The sequence below is a fragment of the Coturnix japonica genome, chromosome 2 (genome assembly GCF_001577835.2).
Source record: "Coturnix japonica isolate 7356 chromosome 2, Coturnix japonica 2.1, whole genome shotgun sequence".
NCBI lineage: Eukaryota > Metazoa > Chordata > Aves > Galliformes > Phasianidae > Coturnix > Coturnix japonica.
Window position 1 is genome coordinate 42,963,339 of NC_029517.1, and position 23,541 is coordinate 42,986,879.

General features: G+C 38.2%; 1 protein-coding gene across 1 annotated transcript in view; it reads right to left on the reverse strand.

The window, feature by feature from the left end:
• GABBR2 (gamma-aminobutyric acid type B receptor subunit 2) overlaps positions 1–23,541 on the reverse strand; it is a 449,900-nt gene that overhangs the window by 26,180 nt on the left and 400,179 nt on the right. Inside the window, exon 14 of the mRNA XM_015854241.2 lies at positions 9,577–9,687. Coding sequence (XP_015709727.1) covers positions 9,577–9,687 — 111 coding nt within the window. The remainder of the gene's footprint in view (positions 1–9,576; positions 9,688–23,541) is intronic.

Consider the following 23,541-nt stretch of genomic DNA (forward strand, 5'->3'; position numbering starts at 1 on the left):
ACAGATTGAGGAACAAACACCAAGACCCAAGTAATGGTGCCTGCGCTATCTAGCTTTTTCTGAACACGCTGACAGGAAAGACAGGAAAGAAGAGAAAACAAACAAACAAACAAACAAAAACACAACCCCCTGCATTTCCATTGAACTTACTACATTTTCTTCCAAACCATCACATTTATCTACTGCCAATTCACAGTGAAAATCTATCTTAAACAACAGCAACCCTCATGATAATCCAGAGAAGTTAAGGCCTCTCATGACGGCAGCTGGGGATTAATTACATTTGCCCAGTAAAAACTTATCTCCTGCTTCTTACCTGTTGGGAAAACAAAGCAAAACAAAACAAAACACTTGAAAAATGTTAAAGGCATACAGCCCGGAGTAGAAGACCATTTTCTGGTTGCAAAGTCAAGCAGAACAGAGTTAGGAACTGACAGATTTATGTCTGCTGCATGAACTCAGTTTTGCCTTTATGTTCCTCCAACTATAATAATGATCAGACATTAATTATTGTATGTTTCCTTGATGATTTGTTTACATTTTTTACCTCAACTAACAACAGTAACAAACCCAATCATTTGTGACTCATGTGCCTAGCACTTACACAGAAACTAGCAGGCTGCAGCCACCTACTTCCTTAACCAGACACTTCATTCCTGGACTGAATGCTGAACTGCCAGCCTTGCCCTCCCATTGCTGAGCTTTTCTGCTAGCTTATTTAATTCTCTTGCCTACAGCACATATGTTACCATGCCACATGTTCATGAGCAGTCCTGGTTGAAAGGCTTTGGAAGATTAGGCATTTACTCTCAGCTTATGGAGTGTGACAGATTGCAAATACATGTAGGCAGAGGTGGCCCTTCCTAAAAACAGAAGAAGCACTTGCCTTTGTAATACTTAAGGAATCCTTCCTCGGCCCCATTCCCACCTTTCTCCTCTCCATGTATTCCTAATGCTCCTATAGGATGTAGTCATTTCCGCTGCCTTCCTTTTGCTCCTTGTCATAGGTCTTGTTATGGCACCAAGCTTGTTGGAGTTCAAGAAACACTTAGACAACATTTTCAGATGTATTGTCTGATTTTTGGGTGATTCTGTGTGGAGCCAGGTGTGGGACTTGATGATCCCTATGGGGTCCTTCCAATTCAGGATATTCTGAGATTCCCCCTCTTCTGCTCTACCCATTTCCTCTTGTAGGACCAAAATCCTCACCTGCTCTTGAGGGATGCAGGTTAGAGGGGTCTCAGAGTTTCCCTGGTAGGACCTAGGTGGCGAAGCTGCTTTCTGAACTGGGTAGTCTTGTGCCAAAGAAGCAGCTAATCCACCAATGCATTTTCCAGATCCCCTCAGATAACTAAAGTGCTGCTTTCAATGAGGAATGATGCAGACACTATTTCTCTGTTTTTGAGTCTGGCACCATGCACAAATGAAGCAGAGAATGTACAGCCTCCTCTACAGGCTTTACAGAGGCAAACTGTAATCTGTGTTGACCTGACTTCACTGGAGTCCAACTCTGGCAAGGTCTTTTCTCAGACAAGCATATCTCTTCCAAACACTTCCACAAATCACCAGTTTCCTCTTCTGCATTCCCTGCTCTTTTGCTGCAGAGCAGATTAGATGCGTTGCAGATTCACACTTCGGCAGTGCTTGAACTGACAACTAGTCTGAGCTCTTCAAGGAGTAGAAAGCATACCTGCATGTGTGCATCTATACTATATTTAAAAAGAGAGGAGACCATGATTAACTATTTTAGTTTTAACCCAGGGGCCTCTAACCATAGTGACTATATTTACTGGATAGTGCATTCTTGGTGTAATTTGACTTCTATTATAATTATTAATGAGAATTTTAGGGTTGTGGATCATCCCTTGCTCTCCCCCATTTCTTCAACATGAACACCCCCCCCTCCAAAAGCATTATTCTGGGAATATAGCCAGCAAGCCTAAATGAGGCCAGCACTTATTACAAATAATGGGCATGAATTTACAGCTAAGGCATTTATAAAGCAATTTAAAATATCAGTTATAATGGAAAAAGATCATTTGAACAGTGTTGTGGGGGTTACAGTCTGACCCTTTCTCATTTATAATTGAAAACAGCATGGAAAATGGTTGAGTATCTTCCAGCTGAAAGGAAGATATTTATTTATATGATAACGAAAGAGAGAGATGCTCTTGTGGCAAATGGGTTTCCTCTGAATGAAGCACTACAAATTTGAGAGCATTGTTTTTTAAATGTTATTGGCATTTGGGGTAAAGTGTTTGCCTCAGAAACAGAGCTTTCCTTTTCTAAAACTCACAGTTCATCTTTGAAACTTAAACATGGATAAAACAGAGAGTTTCCACAGCCTGCTGCCAGGACAGTGGTTATCACAGATGTGCTTCTTGCTTGCCTTTTAAGAGTGTTTGCAGAGCTTCACTGAGCTGACGAAATTGCCGTTTTAAGACAGAGCTTTCCAGAGAGAACATGATGCTTCACTTTCTCTCCACCTGCCCTTTTCATGTTCTTCTCTGTTCCTGAGGCTCAGCCAATCTGCAGAAATTAGTCTCTTTTTTTGACTGAAAAAAGTCTGAAGCTCCCTGAAATGGTTTGGCTAAGGAATGGGATGTGGACATTGTTAGTGACAGGTCCAGAGTTCTGTAGCTTTCTGGCAAGTTTTCTATATCATAGAACCATATAATCATTTGAGCTGGAAAGACTCTTACAGGTCATCTGGTACAACTGCCCTGCAATGAACAGACACCTACAGATACATCAGGTTGCTCACAGCCCCATCCAACCTGACCTTGAGTGTCTCCAGAGACGGATCTACCACCACCTCTCTGGGCAATCTGTGCCAGTGCCTCACCACCCTTACTGTAAAAATCTTCTTCCTAGTATCCAATCTAAATCTCCTCTCTTTTAGTTTGAAACCATTTCTCCTTGTCCTATTACAGTAGACTGTGCTAAATACTCTGTCCCCTTTCTTCTTACAGCCTCCCTTTAGATACTTAAAGGCCGCTCTCAGTTCACCCCAGGGCCTTCTCTTCTCCAGGCTGAACAGCTCAGATCTTGCAGCCTGAAATGTTTGGCTCTCTCAGTAGCTGATTTCAGCTGCTAACTACACCTGGTACCTAAACTTTAAGCATTAATCTTCCCCAGCTACATAAATCAACCTTCCCATTGTGCTTGGGGGCACCTAAGTCTTGAGGCTGCTGAGCAGTTTAAGGACTATTTGATGTTTAAAGCCTACTGGGATTAGCAAAGCTGCTGTTTCTTCTCTCAGTGCTCCTGGAGGGCTCAAAATGATATGGCTTCTCTGAGTGCATCCATACAAAGCACAGCATCAGCCATCTTCCGTATTGCAAGACAACGATACTGGTGGTGATCATTGCATTGTTTGGACAATGTGGCACAATTCTTAATTTCACCTACCCCCCAACTCAAGGTTGTTTTCAGAAGGAGCTCTCAAATTTATTTTTTTTCACAGCTGTCAGTTTTTATGTAATGAGAGACTGGCTGTCTTAATTACTTGGGCATTCGTGTGGGATGTTAGCTCTAATCTCTGCTGAGAATTTTGATTAAACAGTCTTTAGAGAAGGCTTGCATAAACACACTGGAATGGATGGAGGGAGCCAGCTACTAGCAGTGCTAAATGCGCTAACTTCAGAGAGGGATAGGACACATCTGTCCCTAACGCTTTATTCCAGATCACTGACAACTACAGTTCCCCTCTCTTGAGGTTCCTGATGGTCCCATGTGTCACAGAAGGAGTTTGAACAACTCAGGGCTATGCATTCTCTTATACAAAGCAGTTATCTAAAAGTTAGGCAGCACAATTTTCTACTAAGCCTAATGGTCTAATTCAGGTCCCTTTGGGGGTCTCAGCCAAAGACACTTTGAAAATGCAACTAGGAAGACTTCTTACATGGTTAAAAATAAAAAGTGCCTTTTCCCATACAGATCTACTAAATACATATCTTTTTAATGTAGAAGGCACCATAAATATTGTTCTGTGCATTATAGGAAGGTATAGGCTGCGTAGGAAAGATCCGTTTGTTTTATTTGTGTTTGAGGGTATGCAGCTTCTGTTTGGCACCATGTTGGTCTGGATCGTTACCTTTGCAGTAGTTGGTAAGGTGATTTTGGCTGTGTTGTCAGTGTATCTAACAGGGCTATGAGAAGGCTGCTGTGTAAATTTGGGGAAAACAGTGTCTGAAGACAATGGAGTAATCACTGCAACTAATGATGGAATTTTGGTCCCTAAATAAAATATAGTCTTAGAGGAATAACTGGACAATATATTGTTTGTGTTCACAGAGTTTAATGGGCAATCTAAGTTTTAAAAGCTTTTTACCATCTAAATTGTGAAAGCTGAGAATGGACAAAAACCATCTGTAGCTGAAGTATAGGAAAATATTCAGCACTGCTTTTCATCTTGTTCAGCAGAATTACTGTTAAATACTGTGATGATTGCTTACTGACCCACAGCATGTATTAATACAATCAAGCATCTGGTTTGCTATTGGACTACAAAGACTGGCAGATGACAGGCAGGGGATTCCTTCTCCTGTCTTCCTTCCTTCCCTTTGCTTGCCATAAAACTATTTGTCTGTATGTTTCATTTCAAAGTCACACCTGCTTATACTCTGATCATGGGATATGAAACATTAATGAAGACGAAGAAGGAAAATTTTAGTGAGAACATCAGATGATAGCAGGGAAATATCAGAGAAAATAAATAAGTCTTGCTGGAAGTCTTGCCACAGTCATAGTTGTCAATAATGAGAAGTTACAGTTTTGTAAAGAACATGTTCTGGATCAGCCTGCAGCTTTACAGCTAATTACTGTATCATAGTAGCACTTACTGAGCTCAGTTGTGGAATACAGCCCTGCTGTGCTGCATAAAAACAAACATTTACTTCCAAGTCCTTGAAGCTTTTTTGTCTTTTTCTGGCTTTGGTACTGGAAGATATCCTCTCCTGCTGCCCCTTATATAAAGGCAGTTCTGGACTCTGCCCTGCTAACGTTTCTCACTCTGAAGCAATCATAAAATTGAAGCGGTGTGTTTCCATATTCATGTTTATTCACTACCTTCATATCATCCCAGATATAAGCATCAGCAAAATGGCTGGACACTGTACTTTTTTCAGTGGGAGTTTTCCAGCCTGCAAAAGAAGCGTGTTGATTTTTCAGGTGTTCACTGAGCAGAGAAAAACACCGTGCGGTTTTCAGGAAAATTTATAATAGAAAAGTGATTTTATTTTTTTCTAAGTCAACTTAGCCAACAGAAGGGCGCATGATCCCCTTGCAGGTCTCCTGCCTTCACAGTCATTGCAGTCTGACATCAAACCATTGCTCCCTCCCTTAATGAGGGATGAGTCAGCCGTGTGTTTAACTTGTTTTCACAGATCCGCCCTAGATACAAAGTACTAAAGGGAAGCTTCATATTTCTATTGAGCATTATGACAACAGCTAAATATTCTTTGAGTAGCAAGAGGTGACATCCAGCTATTCAACCAAATGACTTTTTATTTTTTATTATTATTACTTTTTTTTTTTTTTTTTTTAATGTGGTGGCAAAGTATGGCCCTGCACAGTCTGAGCTGGATTGGCACCTGCAGGAAGCTATGGGTGCTAACACACATCCAGAGAAAAACTGTCTCTTTATACTTCAGCCTTTCAAATCAGTTAATAACATCTTTTACCTGCTTTCTGTACAGCATTTGACTTCCTCACATGCAAACTCTGCTGAGTCATGAAATACTTTACTGTAACATCTACAAGTACCCATTTGGGATAGCTTTATACTGTCTACAGCAAAAGATCACCACAGATAATCACAGTACTATAAAATGATCAAACATCTCTGGCAAAAACATGTGTTCCAGCTAAGATATATTTCTGTCCTATAAAAGTGATGCTAAAAGGCATGTAAGGGTAATTAATCCCTTACTGCAATGTCTCTAGTATTTCAGTAAAACATTTTAAAATTACTTATGGATATAGGATGGAAAAAAAGATCCTACAAAACCATATAGTAACTTATGCTTTGGATGCTAAAATACTGTCAATGTATGAAACAAAATGTTGGAATACAAATAGTGAGAAGGAAGTTGACATTCTTTTTCTTATCCATTTTTCATTTCACCACCACGATATTTTGTCTTTAGCAAGGTAACTAAGGACATCACATTAAAAATTATGTATCAGAATTGCTTAGTAATAAGAGTTAATAGCTAAAAAAAACCCACCCAAATTCTATTAATGATTACATGGTAAAAGTAGGATTTAACATACATAGCAACAGCCAAGTGGAAAATATACCTTGACCTTAAAAGCCTGTTTTTTTGGTAACTAAATAGTATGTAATAGTGATATTACATCAGCAACAGAATGAAAAAAACCTCAAGCACATAAACAATTTGAGACTAATGTTAATTAAACGCACTGGGAGAAAGATGGGAATCAAACTGTAGGCAAGTCCACTGTGGTTAAGAAACAAAAGGCCCTAGGAGTCCAGTCCATCCTTCACCTGGGATTGTTCTTTGGAAAAAAAAGCTCACACTGCTCAGAAAGATGCTAATAATGCAGCACTGGTAAGTTTACAATCCTATGATTTCTACCCATCTTTGTAATATACAAAGTAAAGGTACTTTTCAACTTCATTGATGCTGTCAGAAATCAAAATCAGACATACCACAGCTGATGGCCACCACGTATATGCACAGAGGGGACTTACACTTGTATGTAGCCTTTTAGGAACTAAACCTCAGATGGGGAAAAACTAAATTCAGTATATATAATTGGAATTGGCCAAAATCACCAAGAAGACAAATGTGAAGACAAAGGCAAGATTCAGAATGTCAATCTTCCTGTTGTCCTCTGGTTATCAGTCCTCTATCAGTCCTCTATCATCAGTCCTAAGGAATTTAGAGACAGTGATTTAAGAGCCTTCATGCAGTTAAGATGCATTTCCTCATATCACTCCAAAGGAAAGTGTAGAACTATGAGTCTGAATTTAAAGGTTTGCTTTGTTTTAATGTTTACTTACTTTAATATAGAAGAAACTTGTATGTCCTGGCAACCAAGGGTTTCCCTCTCCTTCCCTGCCCCATCTGCCCTTCCATGCTCTGCCCTAACCTAAATGATTAATTCACTCCATCAGGGCATTTAAGTCATGAGACTGGACAGTACTTTTAAAGCTAACCCAGTTTTTGTATTCTCAGTTAGAGAAAACAAGGAGTTCAAGTAAATCACTGAAACATTTTGCCTTAAATATGGTTCTGTAGTTAGCAATATTAGCTCTTAGCATACAGGATGTGAATTACAGTAGTAATAATAATAATAATTGTTACAAAGTGCAGAGTTTCACATTAGATTAACCGGTATAAAATGATACAATGAAATGAGAGATTCCAGGATTTTATTTTGTTGTTTGAAAGACAAGTTGTCTGGGGGACAGAAATCTGAAACTCATTTGGTGATAAGATTGCAAACATCAGTCCTGTTGCCCTCATAACACACAGGTATATGTGTTCCAGGAGAGTAGGACAGTGCAGCAATTACCTGACTGATTCAAAAGTCTCGTCCCTATATAGAAATTTGTGTGATAAAGGGGCACTGGAACAATAAAAGTATATATTTTCCTGATAGTTATGAAACACTGTATGCCTGAAATAATTATGATGAGTAATGCCAAATGGCATTTGCAAACTTAAACAAACTGAGTCACATACCTTGTAGAAAGCAGTACAACATACATGACAACAAACCAATCTAGGGCAATGAATTAATGAGAGCCGATGTCATTCAACTACTGTCCAGAACAACATAAACAAAAAGGAAACATTTCAAATATTACCATTACCTGGTAATGCTTTTTTTTTTTTTTTTTTAGTTGACAGTAAACACTGATAACTTCTAAATGGGAGAATGGAGAAGTTCAAAATTTCTATACAATGAGATCAGAAAATAACAAAAATATAGTAAACTAGTAATTCTTTTTAACTTATTGTCTAGAGAAAATCTTGTATTCAAAGGAAAAAACACTCCTAACTGAAGAGCAGGAATTTACTGATAAATACATCAAAGCAACAACCAAGGAATATACTAGGAAAGAGACAATGAAGTCAAATGCCTTGTCAACAACTGTACTAAAGGTCGCATATTTGCTATCTATTTTACTGTCAGACTGCATCCCCAGTGCTTGCCCTCAGAACTGAAATGCCTATACGTGTTACACGTCAATGAACCCACAGCCACTTGAGCTACTCAGTAATAAATGCTAAGATGCAGAATGTCTCCTAAATCCTGATCCCAGTGGTGTGATCAGGTATGTTCTTGTTCTTGGTCTCACAGCCTTGTTGGACATTCTCCTAAAAATGATTGTCTATTGGGAAGGAGGGAATGATCCTTGTGGTCAGAGCTGACAGTCAGGAGATCGAGTGGCTCAGTGCAACTCCCTTCTCTGCCTGAAGGCACCACAAAGCAATTGACTGTATAGAACAAATTAACAGAGCTCTCATCCCTTCCTATTGAGCGTTGTATTGCATACCTAAAGATCTTTTAACCTGCTAAAAGCAGAGTGAAAACAAGCAGGGCTCTGCAGCCTGGTAGCAGCCATTCTCTGTACAGCAGAAGACATTCTCCAGGCACCAGCATCTCACCCTGCCCAGATTCCCCACAGCAGCAGCACCTGCCATGCCAAATAGGAGGGCTGACCCAGTCTTTGACGGGTGTCCCTCTGAACAGGCATGCTACAAATGCATGGAACAGATTGAACCCTTCAGGCAAATGTTTATCTGGTTTTAGAATCCAGATGGGGCTTAGCTCAAGGTAGGTGTTCATCTGGTCAGTGCTGTCAAAAATCAGATATTTTTAGAACCTTGAGGCTTAGGGTATGAGGAGCTTTTAATCACCAATGGTCACTTTTTCTTTTTTTTTTTTTTTTTTTTTTTTTCTTTTTTTTTGTTAAACTATCCAGGTTTCATATTGCTGTTTCCTGAATTTCACTGCATTAGCAAAACCTTTTCTGTAGACAAGCCATAGTGAAAAACAAGGATGATTTTAACTCGGGCTCCAAATTAATCTTGCACTGAATCATAGGATCATAGAATCATTTGAGTTGGAAGGGACCCTTAATGGTCATCTAGTCCGACCCCCCTGCAATGAACATGGACACCTACAGATTGATGAGGGTACTCAGAGCCCCATCTTACATCTCCTGCAGCTAATCCTGATGGACATTTCCAATGTGGAGTCAAACATTTAGAACAATGGTAGGCCCACCCTTTCAGCGAACCTCAGCGGTCTGAGTTTATAAAGCTTTCTCATTAATAGACAAATCTTTTCACTTTTAAATTTTTTGGTTGGTAGAATATCTGTCTCCAGTTTTCAGCTTTAGTACTATTAGTGTTCTATTTATTTTATACATTTATGTATTCTTATATGCACATATCACTACTTGATAAACTTTACAAAAGATGTATTCAATAAAGCTTTAATTCACTCCCAGCCATCAGGAAAACAAATACAATTCAGTTCAAGCCTATCAGCAAGTAGCTTGAAAGCAGTTTTTGCAGAGCAAACTGTGCTTACCATCAGGAGCCCTTTATATGCGTAGACAATCCCAAGCCAAATTGTCATGTGAGTGTTCTCGCAGTGCTCCAGGATAGGTCGGATGGAGATGTCTCTGCCTGCAGGGTCCGGCTACAAAAATAAAGGGTGAAATATTTGGATTTAGGTTTTATCTGTATTCATCCCTCAGAGGTAGTTAAATCTACTCTCAGTAGCTTGAGGATGTGTAGAATATTCAATGGGTAACATGAAATAAAAACTTGTGATGTCTGCAGTCCCATCAACCTGCAAAGGAATGGATTAAAAAAGTAAAGATCTGAGGAAACAGCTGCATGATAATTACCAGTAGATGAGGTCACCCCTACTGCAAAACAGAGGGAAAACATCTGAAGTCACTCTGTCTTTAACTGTGTCAGTCACATTTATCAGCATTAGGACACCTATTTTTTTACAAGGTGAACAGCTTGAACGTGCAGCCATGAAAATAAATGTACTTGAAGTCATCCTTCCTCTCACCTGCACTTGTGTCACTGGCAAGTGGCTGATAAACAATGTATGAAATACTGCTGTGTTTCAGATGTTCATTCAGTGATAACCACGAGCCAAATCAAAGACTATCTACCATGGAAACTGCAGTAGATAGCATAAATCATCAAAAATGTGGAGCAAGTGAGTGTCTGTGCAGAATTTAATATGGCTAGAAGTTTTGTAGCTTTCCATTAATTCTGGAAAGGAGATTGTATAAAAGAGCAGAATCAAAAGGACCTGCAGACTGCCAGGACTGTTTGTATGAGGGAGAAGTTATAATTAATGCTCAGAGAATCCTGCAAGAATAAAAGTAACATTCAACACAAAGAGTGGACAGGTACAGCTCCCATGCCGCCTATAATTAGGATATGGACTAGTTTAGTGTGAAACTGCTTCTTAATGGTGTGCTTTGTATACGAACACAAAATACTTCTTACATGTGATTTTAAGAGATACTCTTTTCATTAGGTACCAGAGAATGCCCCTTCTAGCTATTCAGAGCTGTGCACAGTTACCTTCCATGTTGCTTTCAGAACACATCAAAATCCTGACAGCTATTTTTGGTTCCTGCTTTGAAACACCGGATCTGATCTCCAGCTCAAGTGAGATCAGTGCAGATGCAGCTTTCTGTACCTGGCTCTCCCTATAGGCTCTGCAGTTTCCCTTTGTGAAGAACAACACACATAAAGTGTCTCACACAGTAGAGTAGTGATTGTATCATAAACTAAGGAAAAAAACACATTTTCACCAACTGAAACACAGAATTGTGTGTAGAAGGACTTTAGATAGATCTGAATTTATTCTAGAGCTCATTCTTGCTGTTAAGTGTGAATTTTTCTATAGACTTCAGAGGTTACAGCATTAATACCCAGCTCTGTTTTCTTCAGTAGACTCTTTTGATAGGAGACATTGTCCCTGACCTCATATAGCTTAAAAAAGTTTGCAAGTAATGGGATAGACATGGGAGGAAAACTCAGCAAACAACCTTGTGTCATGTGCTGCATGGTGACAGGATTCACATCTTCCCTTGAAAATCCTGCAGCAGGCAGCATAACAGCATTTAAAATCTCTTTTTATCCTGGATACCTTCAGCTGGAGAGCAAAGATCTTTAAAAAGAAAAATAAAAAATTGAACAAGATAAAATAGAAACTAGGAAGGCAATAGTAGTAACTTTCCCTGAGTCCATGATTCCATCCTAAACAGCTGCTGATGGGTAGCGAACAACCACTGACCACAGAACTCAAATAGGTGAAAACATGAAGAAGCATTACAACATTTAAGATACTACAAATGTTTGTCTGGGGACCAGTAGAACTACCTATTTCTCCCCGAAAAATTTATGTGCATGGAAGGGAAAGAACACTTTCATGTCATAGTTAACAACCTGCTGTGTTCAACCATTTTTAACCACCTCCAAGTAATCTGAATTTCTCCTGTTGGGTCAGCAGTGGATAGCCTTTTTATTTTCACTATGTGGCTACTCTAATGCAAATTTGCTTCAAAATTGGAAGGCATCTGTTATTCATTATTCAAAACTGAATGTCCCAGTCAGGAAAATGATGAAATGGAAAACACAACTTGTTTTGAAATTCTATTAGAGAGAACAGACTCACTCAATTTCCTTAATAGGAAGATTGCCAGATTTTATAAGTCTATGATAATTTTAAAAATATGCTAATTAAATAATACAGTGTATCAAATATTCCATGTTAGATAAGTAAATCCTGTGAAGTGCTCCAGAGGGATCAAGAAAAGGGAGAATACTGACTGCAGCATCAGCCAAATTGTACACGGGATGGCACTTCTCCCAGAGCACTTTCCAGAACCACAAGGTGGGAACACATTAAACCAAATTTTGTGGAGTACTTGTGCATTTGGATCTAAGATGCGGCAGGTAGGAGTAATTTTACAGTGCGCCGATTCTGCTGATTACTTGTCGCTGCTGCAGAATGACATTCCCAGCGCACTGCTTTTAATTTGCCATTCTGTTTCTTCACTGATTTTGCATGAATTAACTAATCATAGCATAAAGCTGGGTTAAAAAAACATATGATATTTTCTGATGTCAAAAGAATTTTTAAAAACTCTACAATTACAGCTGAATGGCGCACTTCACTGACCTCCCTAATCATCCACCATTTGTGCACTTTGTTACTGCTTTAGAGAGGATGACAACATAAATGCTACCAGTGATTATATATGTACTGGAAATTTGCCCTTTCCTTTTATGGAAAACAATATAAATGCCCTTCAGATGACATTCTCAAAGCCTGAAGACCTAATCTTGTGATTAGGCTGAAGCTTTCCTACCTCTTCCGAAACCTAATAAAGTTTCTGACACTGACATCAGTTTCTGGAGTGTTTTCTGCAGTTGAATATAAACAGTTTAATCCATCCATCACTTCATACCTGAGTTGTGTGCCATCTCCATGCTTTGTTTTACGTCAGATCTTTATGGTTTAGGAAGCAACTCAAGTCAGTAAACAGATAACACTACAAAATGATTATTTCTCTTTTTCATGCACTTTCAAACTTGTTACTTCTGTAGTTTGGTTGGTTTTTAATTTTCTTTGCTCTTCAGTCTGCTGGTGGGCTGGCAGATTCTCTTCATTGTAGGTGAGAAATGGCTTAGGTGGGTACTGTCAGATGGAAGTGGAAAGCTTAAAACCATCTGGCAACAGCAGGGAAATTTGCAAGAAAAATCAGGGCAGGGGCAATGACAGAGATTGCTGAGTGCCTTGTAAATTCCTGCACAATGTCAGAGTAGCCCAGACACAACAGGAATCAAATAAGAAGTGTAGTTTCAGTGGAAAAAAATACGCACAGTGTGGTGGCCAGCTCTTCTTGTCTCACGCTGAGGTGTGCAAATATAGGGCACCCTGAGGCACTTGTGCCATCTGGGAAAGATGTTGTTTGGTCCATATAAATAATGTTCAAATCTCCCTTCTTCATCTAGAACTACAATTTCTTTTTCTCTGTGTCTATTTAAATAACCAAAATCCATTTGGAAAAGATCCTGCGCTGTGGGAAGAAATTTCTGTGATGGCAAATATATCAACTGGTTTTCACAGAATTGCAGGGGTTGGAAGGGACCTCAAGAGATCCCCAAGTCTAACCCCCTGTTAAAGTAGGTACTCTAGAGCAGGTCACACAGGTAAGCACCCAGATGTGTCTTAAATATTTCCATGACCTCTCTGGACAGCCTGTTCCAGTGCTCTGTCACCCTTACCATAAAGAAGTCTTTCAGTGTTTTTGTATGGGACTTCTAACATCCACGTTTTAGGCCTTTGCTCCTTGTTCTACAACTACATACCACTGAGAAGAGCCTGGCCTCATCCCAGTTCATCGCTATAGTTATACACATAGGCCTTAAAGGGAGAAGAGGTCTATGCTCCTCAAAATATTTCATCCAGCAAAAGGTTTTTTGTTTGTTTCCAAAAGGTCTCAGCCTTCTTTGAGCATTTCTCCATGGTCATCTCTCAGGATCCTGTTGCAAGGACTGTGGATAATCCTTGTTGAAAGAGATCTGGTGCTGCTTCAAAGAACAGCTAACAGGTAGAGGATCTCAGTAAGCTTTCTAAGAAAATACATTGCAGATTTCCAGAAGATTTTGTTATTTCTGCAGCTGCAGCTTCACCAGTAAGAAAATCAGAATATTAGACCTCAGCTTTTCCAAAGATTGATATGGAAAATAAGGTAAACTGTTGCAGCTTCTGTTTACTAGGCTTAAAATGAACTGTGCAGTTCCCATCATATAGGAAAAAATGGGATGATATTCTTTCATCACATAATTACAATGATCTTCATATGCCATCCTACTCTCTGTTTTATCTTCCCTTTGAATGGCTTCCATCTAACTGGCATAATGACTGTATACTATCACTGTTCTGCAGCATGAATTAGACATCTTGGGCATTTTAAATTTGGCACACATAACAGTCATATGGAGACCAAATATGATTCCTTATCTGAAAACCCAGACTATGCTAAATTAGAAGATCACCTTTACTACTTTTTAAAATTAGTATTTTTTGCAAAGATAATTGTAGTTAGTTTTTACTGAAAATGCTGCATGTGCAGGTTGTAACAGACCTTCCTCTGTGCTAAACTACATATCCATATGTAAGGTGAACCATGAAAGATTTAAGCAGGTTTTATATGCAGTGTATTGTGGCCAGGCTCACAATTACTGATGAAAAAAAAAGAAACAGAGGCTGTCTACTTCCCAGTTACTTAATGATTTGGGGATATTTTTAGAGTAAAACAACTGTGATATGAAAAAGTGATTTGTGAGGATAGATCTTTTTGTTTTGAGTGTTTTTTACTTTGTGAAGTCATAGCTTCTTTGAATGCAAAATAGCACATGCAGTACTGTGCTAGGGTAGCTCACCTAGAATATCTTCCAATCAAATATTTGGTAAGAAACCTAGCATAGAAGTATACTTATCTTTGTGCATAGCTGGGCTTGGGTTCATATACACTATGAAACACATTGTATGTTAACGAGTAGCTCAACTGACTACAAAACTCATTAGATACTTGCAGTGAACTGACAACAGAGATCCACTCAAGATTAACAGGGAAGGGCAGTCAAATCTGTAGTAACCTAATGATTCAAGACACAGACAAATTTAAATACTTTTTTTTTCCACTTCTTTTCTTTCTTTTTTTTTTTTTTTTTTTTGGGAGTCATTGGACAATTTGAACACAGAATAGAAAATCAGCTATTAATAGAGGAACAAAGAACTAACTGATGTAGTAAAGGCTTTCTTTTTCTTTTTAGAATAGCAACAGTTCTCATAAGAAGCACAAGTTTAGGAATGTTACATTTATTTTTCCATTATATGAGCTAGAAAAAAACTCATTTCATGAAATAGTTACTCCAGCCTCCAACACATTCTTATCATAATAATAATAACCTCAGAGCTATCAGAAATGGAGATATTACTGCATTTCTGTAGCTGAAGACAGAAAATGTTATAAAGGTTAAGCAATTTGCCAAGGAAAACTGAAAAGAACTCAGTCTAATGAGCCTTACATTTTTGACTTAAAGAAACGATCTTTCTTTCTGATAACTATGATCAGTATAAAAATTCTGACCTCAATTTTTACTCTTCTGGAGGTAGATGCTATCTTCATTAAATTTCTAATTAGAAATTATAATTAGAAATACTAATTAGAAATTTACTGGGTAAAATTTTTGAAAGAATCTTTCTCATTTTCAGTCCTTTTTAAAAAATATTTTTTTAAAAAAATGACTTGAAATTATATTTGTGAAAAATTCTGTAATTCTTCAATATATGTCCCTCTACAAAGTTATTTAAAATGAAAATGTGTGACATTTTTGGTTGAGATTAACCTTTAAGACAGTACTATTTATACTAGATATACAACTTAAAAAAATTACAGGCATTTCAAGTCAGTCAAAAACAACAACAAACTGCCTCTGTAGTTTGTGAAAGGTTTACAAGCCACAAGTGAGCTCTGTAGAATGGTGGTGTGAAGCATGTTTCAAGATACAAGGTTTCCCACATCTATCTGAACACCATGGGATTAAAGGATCTTTTGGTTGTCTAGGATGATTACAGGGCAGTTTCTGCTTTAATCATTTTCCTGTTATAGCAAAATTCATCTCTTTCCATCAACGAACTGCAGGGCTACTCTCAAGGAGTTCCTCTCTCAGTCTGCACTCATACATATTTGTGATTGCCCCAGCCCAGGTGCAACACTTGGGCTTGTTGAACCTCATTAGGATCTCATGAGCCCACTTTTCAAGTCTGTCCATCTTGAAAAGATATTTGCTGGAATACCAACATGTAAATTCCATTTTTTTTTTTTTAATCAAGCCATAATATCATGTAAAGCATAAAAAAATGTACCATTTAAGCAAAGGAAAAGAAGTGCTAACACATTTTGCTGTCTGAAGGACATTGATTAAATAATAGAATTTATTTTACTTCATTTTTCACAAATATGAACCCAGGCCTAACCTTAAAAGTGATGGTAGCAAAGAAAGATAGACAGACAGAAAAAGTAAAACACGTTAGAGATAACCCCTGAAATTCCTACTACCACAAAACACTAAGGTTTTGTAATAGAGTCGCAATGATAGCCACACTGCACTATCTTTAAAACAAATTTACTTTCTACTTCCCCATCTGCCTATTCTACAAATAACTCCACAAAAGAGTAATAATACATTTTGTATGTTAGTGTGATTGAAAGTTGATAACAGAAGAGCTATTTATAAGCCCTCATACTGGAAATGTGCCTGTATTGTAAAGAAAAATCCCTCTGTAGCATTATTTATAACATCACTTTACCTAATGACTTTTATTTTAGCGTGGTGGTGCTTCATAAATAAAACTGCTTGGATTAGGGGATTATATTAATAAAAATATTAAGGAACTTTTTGGTTCTCAAAATGCAGTTTCATTAAAGTTAAAATTCAAAACAACAAAGTAAACTAAATTAAAAAAGTCACAACAACAACAACAAAACCCACTACGATCTCTGCAAAGAAATGCAGACTGTCAATGTATGGGAAAAGGCAAAATTCTCATTCTTTGTGGTGTGTTCCAAAAAACCTGTGACTGTCTTCCTTCTCTGCACTCAGTGATCTGTTCAGCAGAAATTGTACATTGTATTATTTCCTCAGAGAATGTTGCCCCAATTATACATCTAGGGACTGGGTAATGAAATATGTCTGACTGGGTGCATGGAAGCAGTGGGACGAGCATTACAAAGACTTAATAAAGGACTCTCAGCAGCAGAACATATGTTTTTCTTTGAAGGGAGGGCAAAGGGCCAAGATTTGGAAGAAAAGAAGGTTAGAGAAAGGAAGACCTTTGTTAACACCTAGAGTCTTCTGAGCTGCATAGATTCCTCCAGAGATGTGCACTTTGTGATATCAGCTCTGCAAACTGAGTAATAATCTTCCTTCCCCTTCTGCCAAGCTGCTCAGTACTCAAGGTAACAAATTGGATCTGTATTCTTTTACAAATATTGCTTTCCTAACTAACTTTCCTGCTCCCCTGAGACCATAGGAGCCACTGGGGTAATTCAATAGAGCTGGTAGAGCCTTTCTCTGCTGAGGATTTGCTGGCAGATATGCTTGAGTTGTACACAGGGTTGTGACTTACAGTTCTTAGTGCTTGGAGAAACAACACTTAGCACTTTTAATAAAAATACCTGCATCCAGTACCCATCAATCTGCTCCCAGCAAGGACAACTCTCAGGTCCTCAACTGTGCCCAGCTATTTAGGCTGAGGACGGCAACAACAGCACTTCTATAACCATACTGTATTTTATTTGTATTGCTATAATTTCTGTGATGTGCAGATTCTGACAATATTTATTACCATGCCTATTTTCACTGTGGTTCCAGTAACAGCAAATGGATGCTGTCTTCCTCCAGGAAGTGAAAATTCCTTTACTGAGACATCTTAAAAAAATGCAAGAAGAGATAAAGCCCAGTTGTGTGACATTTTCAGAGGCAAATATCAGTTTACACTGCTGTTCCTCTCTGCAAGCACTGATAAATATTTAGTTTCTGGGCTTTCACAAATGCAAATTATTATTTCTCATCATGAGAGAGCATTTCATTCATTTACCTATTCTTTTATACTTTTCAAAATGCTTTGATGATGGTCCATCATCAGGATGGAGGATTTTGCTGCTATTCCTATGAGTACAGTAATTAATAAGCTGTTGCATTAGGCATAGGTCTTTCCTTTGTCTAAATTTTAAGTAAAACTTTAATTAATAGACACTAAGGCTAGCTTAATGAGGATCTTCTCATAATTATATCACAGCAATTGTAGCAGACGCATTCAGATCTCCTCCAAAGTTTTTCTAGAATTGATGTAACTTCCCTGTCATAAAAGTTGTTCTATCTAAAAACAACTCTCAATTTCTTGTTGACAGCAAAACATAATGTGCATCTCAGAATACACAAGTACATGAAAACCTTTTTATATCTTATAAGAATTACGAAGACTTCTTTTTCTTCTTCAGTTTGCTAACTAACTCAGGTATAAACATTGCTACACACCACAGTTCAAAGACTGAATAGATGAATAAATAAAAAAAGGTCAGGCCAACTTAAATCTTTTGATTATCCCCAAAGATTTAGTTACTTTTGACCTTTTAAAACTGTTAACCTTACTTAGGGTAACATAACCTTGAAATAAAAGGTTATTTTGAATTAAAAGGAGATTTACTGCAGTTAACAAAGGTCAGCAGGAATACTTCTACCAATATAATTCTGTATGGAGAAAATCATTGAGACCACCCATTTCTTACATGTATATAAATCTTAAGACAGACCAGTGTTTTCTGAGAAAAAAAAAAAAAAAAGCATCAGTATCTAAATTATTATTACTACCGATAACTTCATTGATTCATTTTAAAAAAGTAAATCTAGTTTCCACTTTTTCTGGCAGAGCTTTTCTGCAACTGCAGACAGAGCACGTTCCTTGTTCTGCTCCATTCTGTGCCTAGAATCTTCTGCTGGAAGAAGCTAATTCTGGAAAGTCTGTTTAAGATGTGAGAATCGTCTTATACTTAATTCTTCCAGTTTTGGAATGCTTAATTAGTGTCTTAACAGAGGATTTCCAAAGATTCAAACTTAAGAGCTCAACAAATCTTGTATTAGATCAAGATGACAGCAGTGAAGAACCACAGACATTTTCAACAATTATGCCAGGAAAATCTACAAACTAGAGGTAAGTACAGAACAAAAGCACACAAAGTGTACCTTGATGTTAGGTGGGAACCTATTTCAACAGTGAATGATGTAGCCCTGTGCAACGTAAAATTACCCCTGGAATCTTACTTAAACAGATACCTTTCCTGCCTTAAGAAAGGAATCTGAAGGGAGTTCTAAAGGATCCCTCACTTGCATCGGCATTGCAGTTAAATGAGAACACTTTGACAGCTTTCCCATTTTCACCAAAACACAGAACGTAGATTTCCCTTGCATTAATTTCAGTTTGAAGTAAAACACCTCTTTTAGTAAAAAAAAATAAAAAAATTCAGTGGCGGTGCACCCATATACCTCTTTCTATGTTGCCCTAATGTCATTTCTGTTGACTGGAAAAAAAAATTGCCCCTCATTTTGTCCCCCTTTTCTAAAATGAATTTAATGTCAGGTTCCCTGAGCCCTTTGCATATTTTGTCTACTGAATTGAAGTGGGATGTAACAAAATGTTGATCCTGTTCAGGTATTTACAGATTTTAGCCCTTAACCTTTTTTTTTTTTTTCTTTTTTTTTTTGTTAGACATGTATTTAATCATTCCTTAAGAAGTCCTATGTCTCCTCTTTGGACCACCTTCAGTTTTCCAGTATGCTTCCTCAATTCTGAAGAGTAAGATGGAGAAAACTGAACTGGTTGTCTTTGCCCTGGTGCCGTAACAAGGATTAATACTACCATTACACCAAAATTGCCATATTTCTTTATTTTTGAAAACTTCTTTAACAGAGAAGTAAAGATAATTAAAAAGCCATAGATAAAAAAGACAACAGACAATTCTCAAGTCTTATTTATCAAGTATTTCTCCTGATTTTAAAGTGGTACTTGACATGGTTAAGAACCAATAATAGTTGAAAGTTACACGTTCCCAAAATGCAAAAAAGAATAGCAGTTGCAGAGATTTTTGATTTTTCCATTACATCTTCTACAAATAGTGATTTTAGTGTTGCCACTTCTGTTGACGTTATCCAGAGCAAAGAAAGTAGTCCTGGGAATTTTTTTTCTCAGTTCAGTAAAACTTTTATGCAACATTTCTCTTAAATTATTTATCTTCTTTCAGTAGCTGTCAAAACAGATTTCATTTAACACAAGTCTACCAAAGACTTTAAATGTTGCAGGTCCATAGCTCTGGTATACAGCACAAAAATTTCAGTTGATGAGGAAGCAAAACAATCTGAAACAAAGCCCTGCAACCATAAAATACATTTTATATTTCCATAGAATTGTTTTTTTTTGTTAGCCTCCATATCATGCAGTAGATTTTCTCTAGCTTTTGAAGCATCTTTGATGTATATCTAGTACAAGCAGATAACTCAGAACTGACTGTATTATGGAGTGTAATCCTATATCTTCTTGACAAAAGTAGTTCATCTGCTTATTTATAAGATTATGCTTCACTGACTTCCTGTATTAAAAAATCCAGCCAAGAAAAAATGTATTATTTTCAAACTAAAGAATTATAGAGAGTATAGATCTGTAACCTTTCCCTGATGTGTTTTCATAATTCTTTTCCAATAGTCGTATATCAGTGCATATCTATAGATGTATATTGTACCTCCTGTCATATGAACTTCAAGTTGTCTTGGTAGATACAGAGTATTTAACCTATGCATCTTCCAATGCCAGGAATCAATTAAAAAAAGACTGCTTCAGTATCCAATATGAGCACACAATCCTGAGGTCCTGCCAGGCCTCAAAGCATTAATTGAGATGGTTGCTTCTGCAGTGAAGTCATAGAATCATAGAATGGCTTAGGCTGTAGGACATCAGTCTGTAGTTGCATGGGTCTTCCTTCCTTTTACACCATCCAGTTTCTTCAGGACCCTTGGTTGCATGTCATTTGACCCCAAAGACTTGTACACATTCAGACTTAAAAGGTGATTTTGGACTTGCTTTGCCCTTACATTGGGAGGGATTTTGCCCCTTTGACCCCTACTTGAATTTTTGGGACACAAGAGGTGTGGGAAAACTGTCTAGCCTTGAGGACTGATGTAAATAACTTGTTAAGTACATCAGCCTTCTCTGTGTCTGAGAAGGCCAGCTCTTCCTTTTCATTTATCAAAGTGGGTATACTCTCCTTTGCCTGTTCTCCCCAGTGCATCTAAAGATTTCCTTCTTATTGTTTTTCACATCCCTCATCAAGCTCAATTTCACCTGTGCCTTGGCTTTCCTGCACATCCAAGCAGCAGCTCTATATTCTTTCCAGGCCACTCCTCCCCATTCCCATTGCTTATACTTTTCCTCATTTTTCCCCTCAGCCTGACTGGCAGGTCCTTGGCTCAGCCATGCTGTTTTCCTGCCTTATCTGCCTCATTTCTTATTCTGAGGACTGGAGAACTCTCGTACTACTTATTAGAAAGGCATTCTTAAAGTGCTGCCAGCTCTGTTCTGTTCCTTTGTCCCTAAGGACAGTTTCCCAGAGGATCTCATCCAGTAATTCCTCAAGCAGCCTGAATTTTGCTTTCCTCAAGGTCAGGGTCCTGAATACACTTTTTGCCAGGCCCATATGTCTGGGTATCATGAACTTGACCTGGGCATGGTCATGGCAGCCCAGGCTGCCTCCAATCTTAACCTCTTTCATGTTGGTGAGAACCAGGCCCAGGAACACTTCACCTCTGGTGCATCTGTCCAATACTTAAACCAGAAAGTTATCACTGATGGACTCCAGGAGTCTCCTGGATGTCTTGCAGTCCTTCCACCATCCTCTGATTCCTCCAGTTCTTTTTTTAACTGGTTGTACTTGGTGATTTCTCCCCCTCCACCCCACCCCCCACCCCACCCCCTTCTTCTTCTTCTTTTTTTTTTTTAAGGGATGCATATTATATAATTTTATTTTAGAACACATGTAATTCTTCTGGAACCCCTCTAGAGCTGACATCAAAGCACTCAAAAACTTTTGCTCAGCACAGCTCCTGACAGGTTACATTTGCACCAAAGTTTTCATTTTTGAGATCAAGGCACTGAAAAGAAGCAGTGAGTGGATCAGTGCCTTTGTTCTTCCATACAGTTTCTTCCTGCTCACCAAAAGACAGGCAGAGGACTAGATAAGCAGAGACAGATAGGCAATATCAGCACTAGGGCAGAAAGGCCTCTGTTCAGAGAAAACAGCACATTTCTGAAGGGTGACAGCTGGTGTCAGCTGGGTTTATCTGAGCAGCATTCACCTCCTCTGCAGTTTCCACCTACTGCCAGTAGCCTGTTGCAAGCTTCAGGAAAAATCCATTCCATCTGAGCCAGCCAAGCAATTATTATGCTGTCACCACATTGCCTCTAAGCGAGCACTGTGACAGGGCTTTAGGAGAGGCAGAGATGTGACCTCCTGGTGCTTTGTACTCCCTTGGAGCAGGAGAAGTCGGACTGTCCTACTAAGATTAAGCAGTACCTGCACGGCCCTGGGAAATCTCAATTTTGCTGGTGTGCTTGTGAAGCTTAGGAAAATGTAGAACGTTGTGCTACAAGGCTCTTAGCTGAACTTCCCCAAGCTAAACTTACATGAAGTATCTACTGAGCAGCTACAGCAACAGCAAAATGATCACACTTGGCAAAGTCAGACATGTTCGCTCTTCTGCTGGAAGATTTCTTCAAAGAGAAACTGAAGCTTCAACTTGTTAATTTATATTAAGTCATTTGAGGCTTGAAGAGTCAGTGGTAACGATTTGTAATCTCTTGGTCCACTGTGCAGCAAAGGAAACATTTGGTAAATTGATCAGAAAATGAAACAGGACCCTAACAGAGATATCAAGGATGGAAATAAATATTAGGAGAAATGCTGAGATTTGACAGATCATTAGGATCTGAAGTTTTTACAAGTACAAAAAGAACTGAAACCTTCAGAAATCTGAAGCACTACATCATTTTGGCTCAAGAAAACAATGGAGGAAAAGGGAAATGGTAGTGAGAATATTTCCTCTTCCCTGGCATAACTGAGCAGAGAGGGGGGAGGACATAAAGAAGGAAGTGGGCAAGTTCACCTGCTCCTCAGGAGCATCTGCTATGCTCTGCAGCTGCCAGTGGGGTACAAACTGACTCAGAACAGTCCCATACATGGTCTAACATCTTACATATGTAATCAACAAATAGAAAATAATTCTTCTGCCACATGAACATTATTTTTCTATCTGTGGAGCAGGAATTTATTCCATTTGCATCAGCACATCCTTTTATATCTTTCGATGAACATTTATAGAAGTAATTTTTCTTTCTGAAATGTTTGTGTAAGTAAATGTGTACTTCCATGGCAACAAGCTCTGATGTTCCCACAATCACCTTGACATTATTTTATGAACACATCAGGCATTCAATACAACAAATTAAACAATAGCAATTACTAGTTGGAAATGAAAAAAGCCACATTCTCAGAAGGTGATTGATGGCTATGAAATTCAGCTCTATAGTAATCAGAAACTAGATTCATCTTTTAGAAACAGGAGTTCCTATCTAGGCAAAATACATGCACGTTGTTTTGATCTTGACTTAACAAAAATGGCATCAGCTGAGAAAAAAATTACCCTTAAAATAAAGAATCTGTCTACTTCTGCAATCCAAGGAAGAATGATCGCTATTCATAGATGCATTTGTCTTCTACTGAGTAGTGCTAGGATATCAGTGTAACAAAGAAATGTAAATGTTTGAGTAGATTTTCATTTTGTTAAAACTCCAAGAATTTCATATTGCACAGAGTGAAAAACTGGTGCGGTTCCAGTG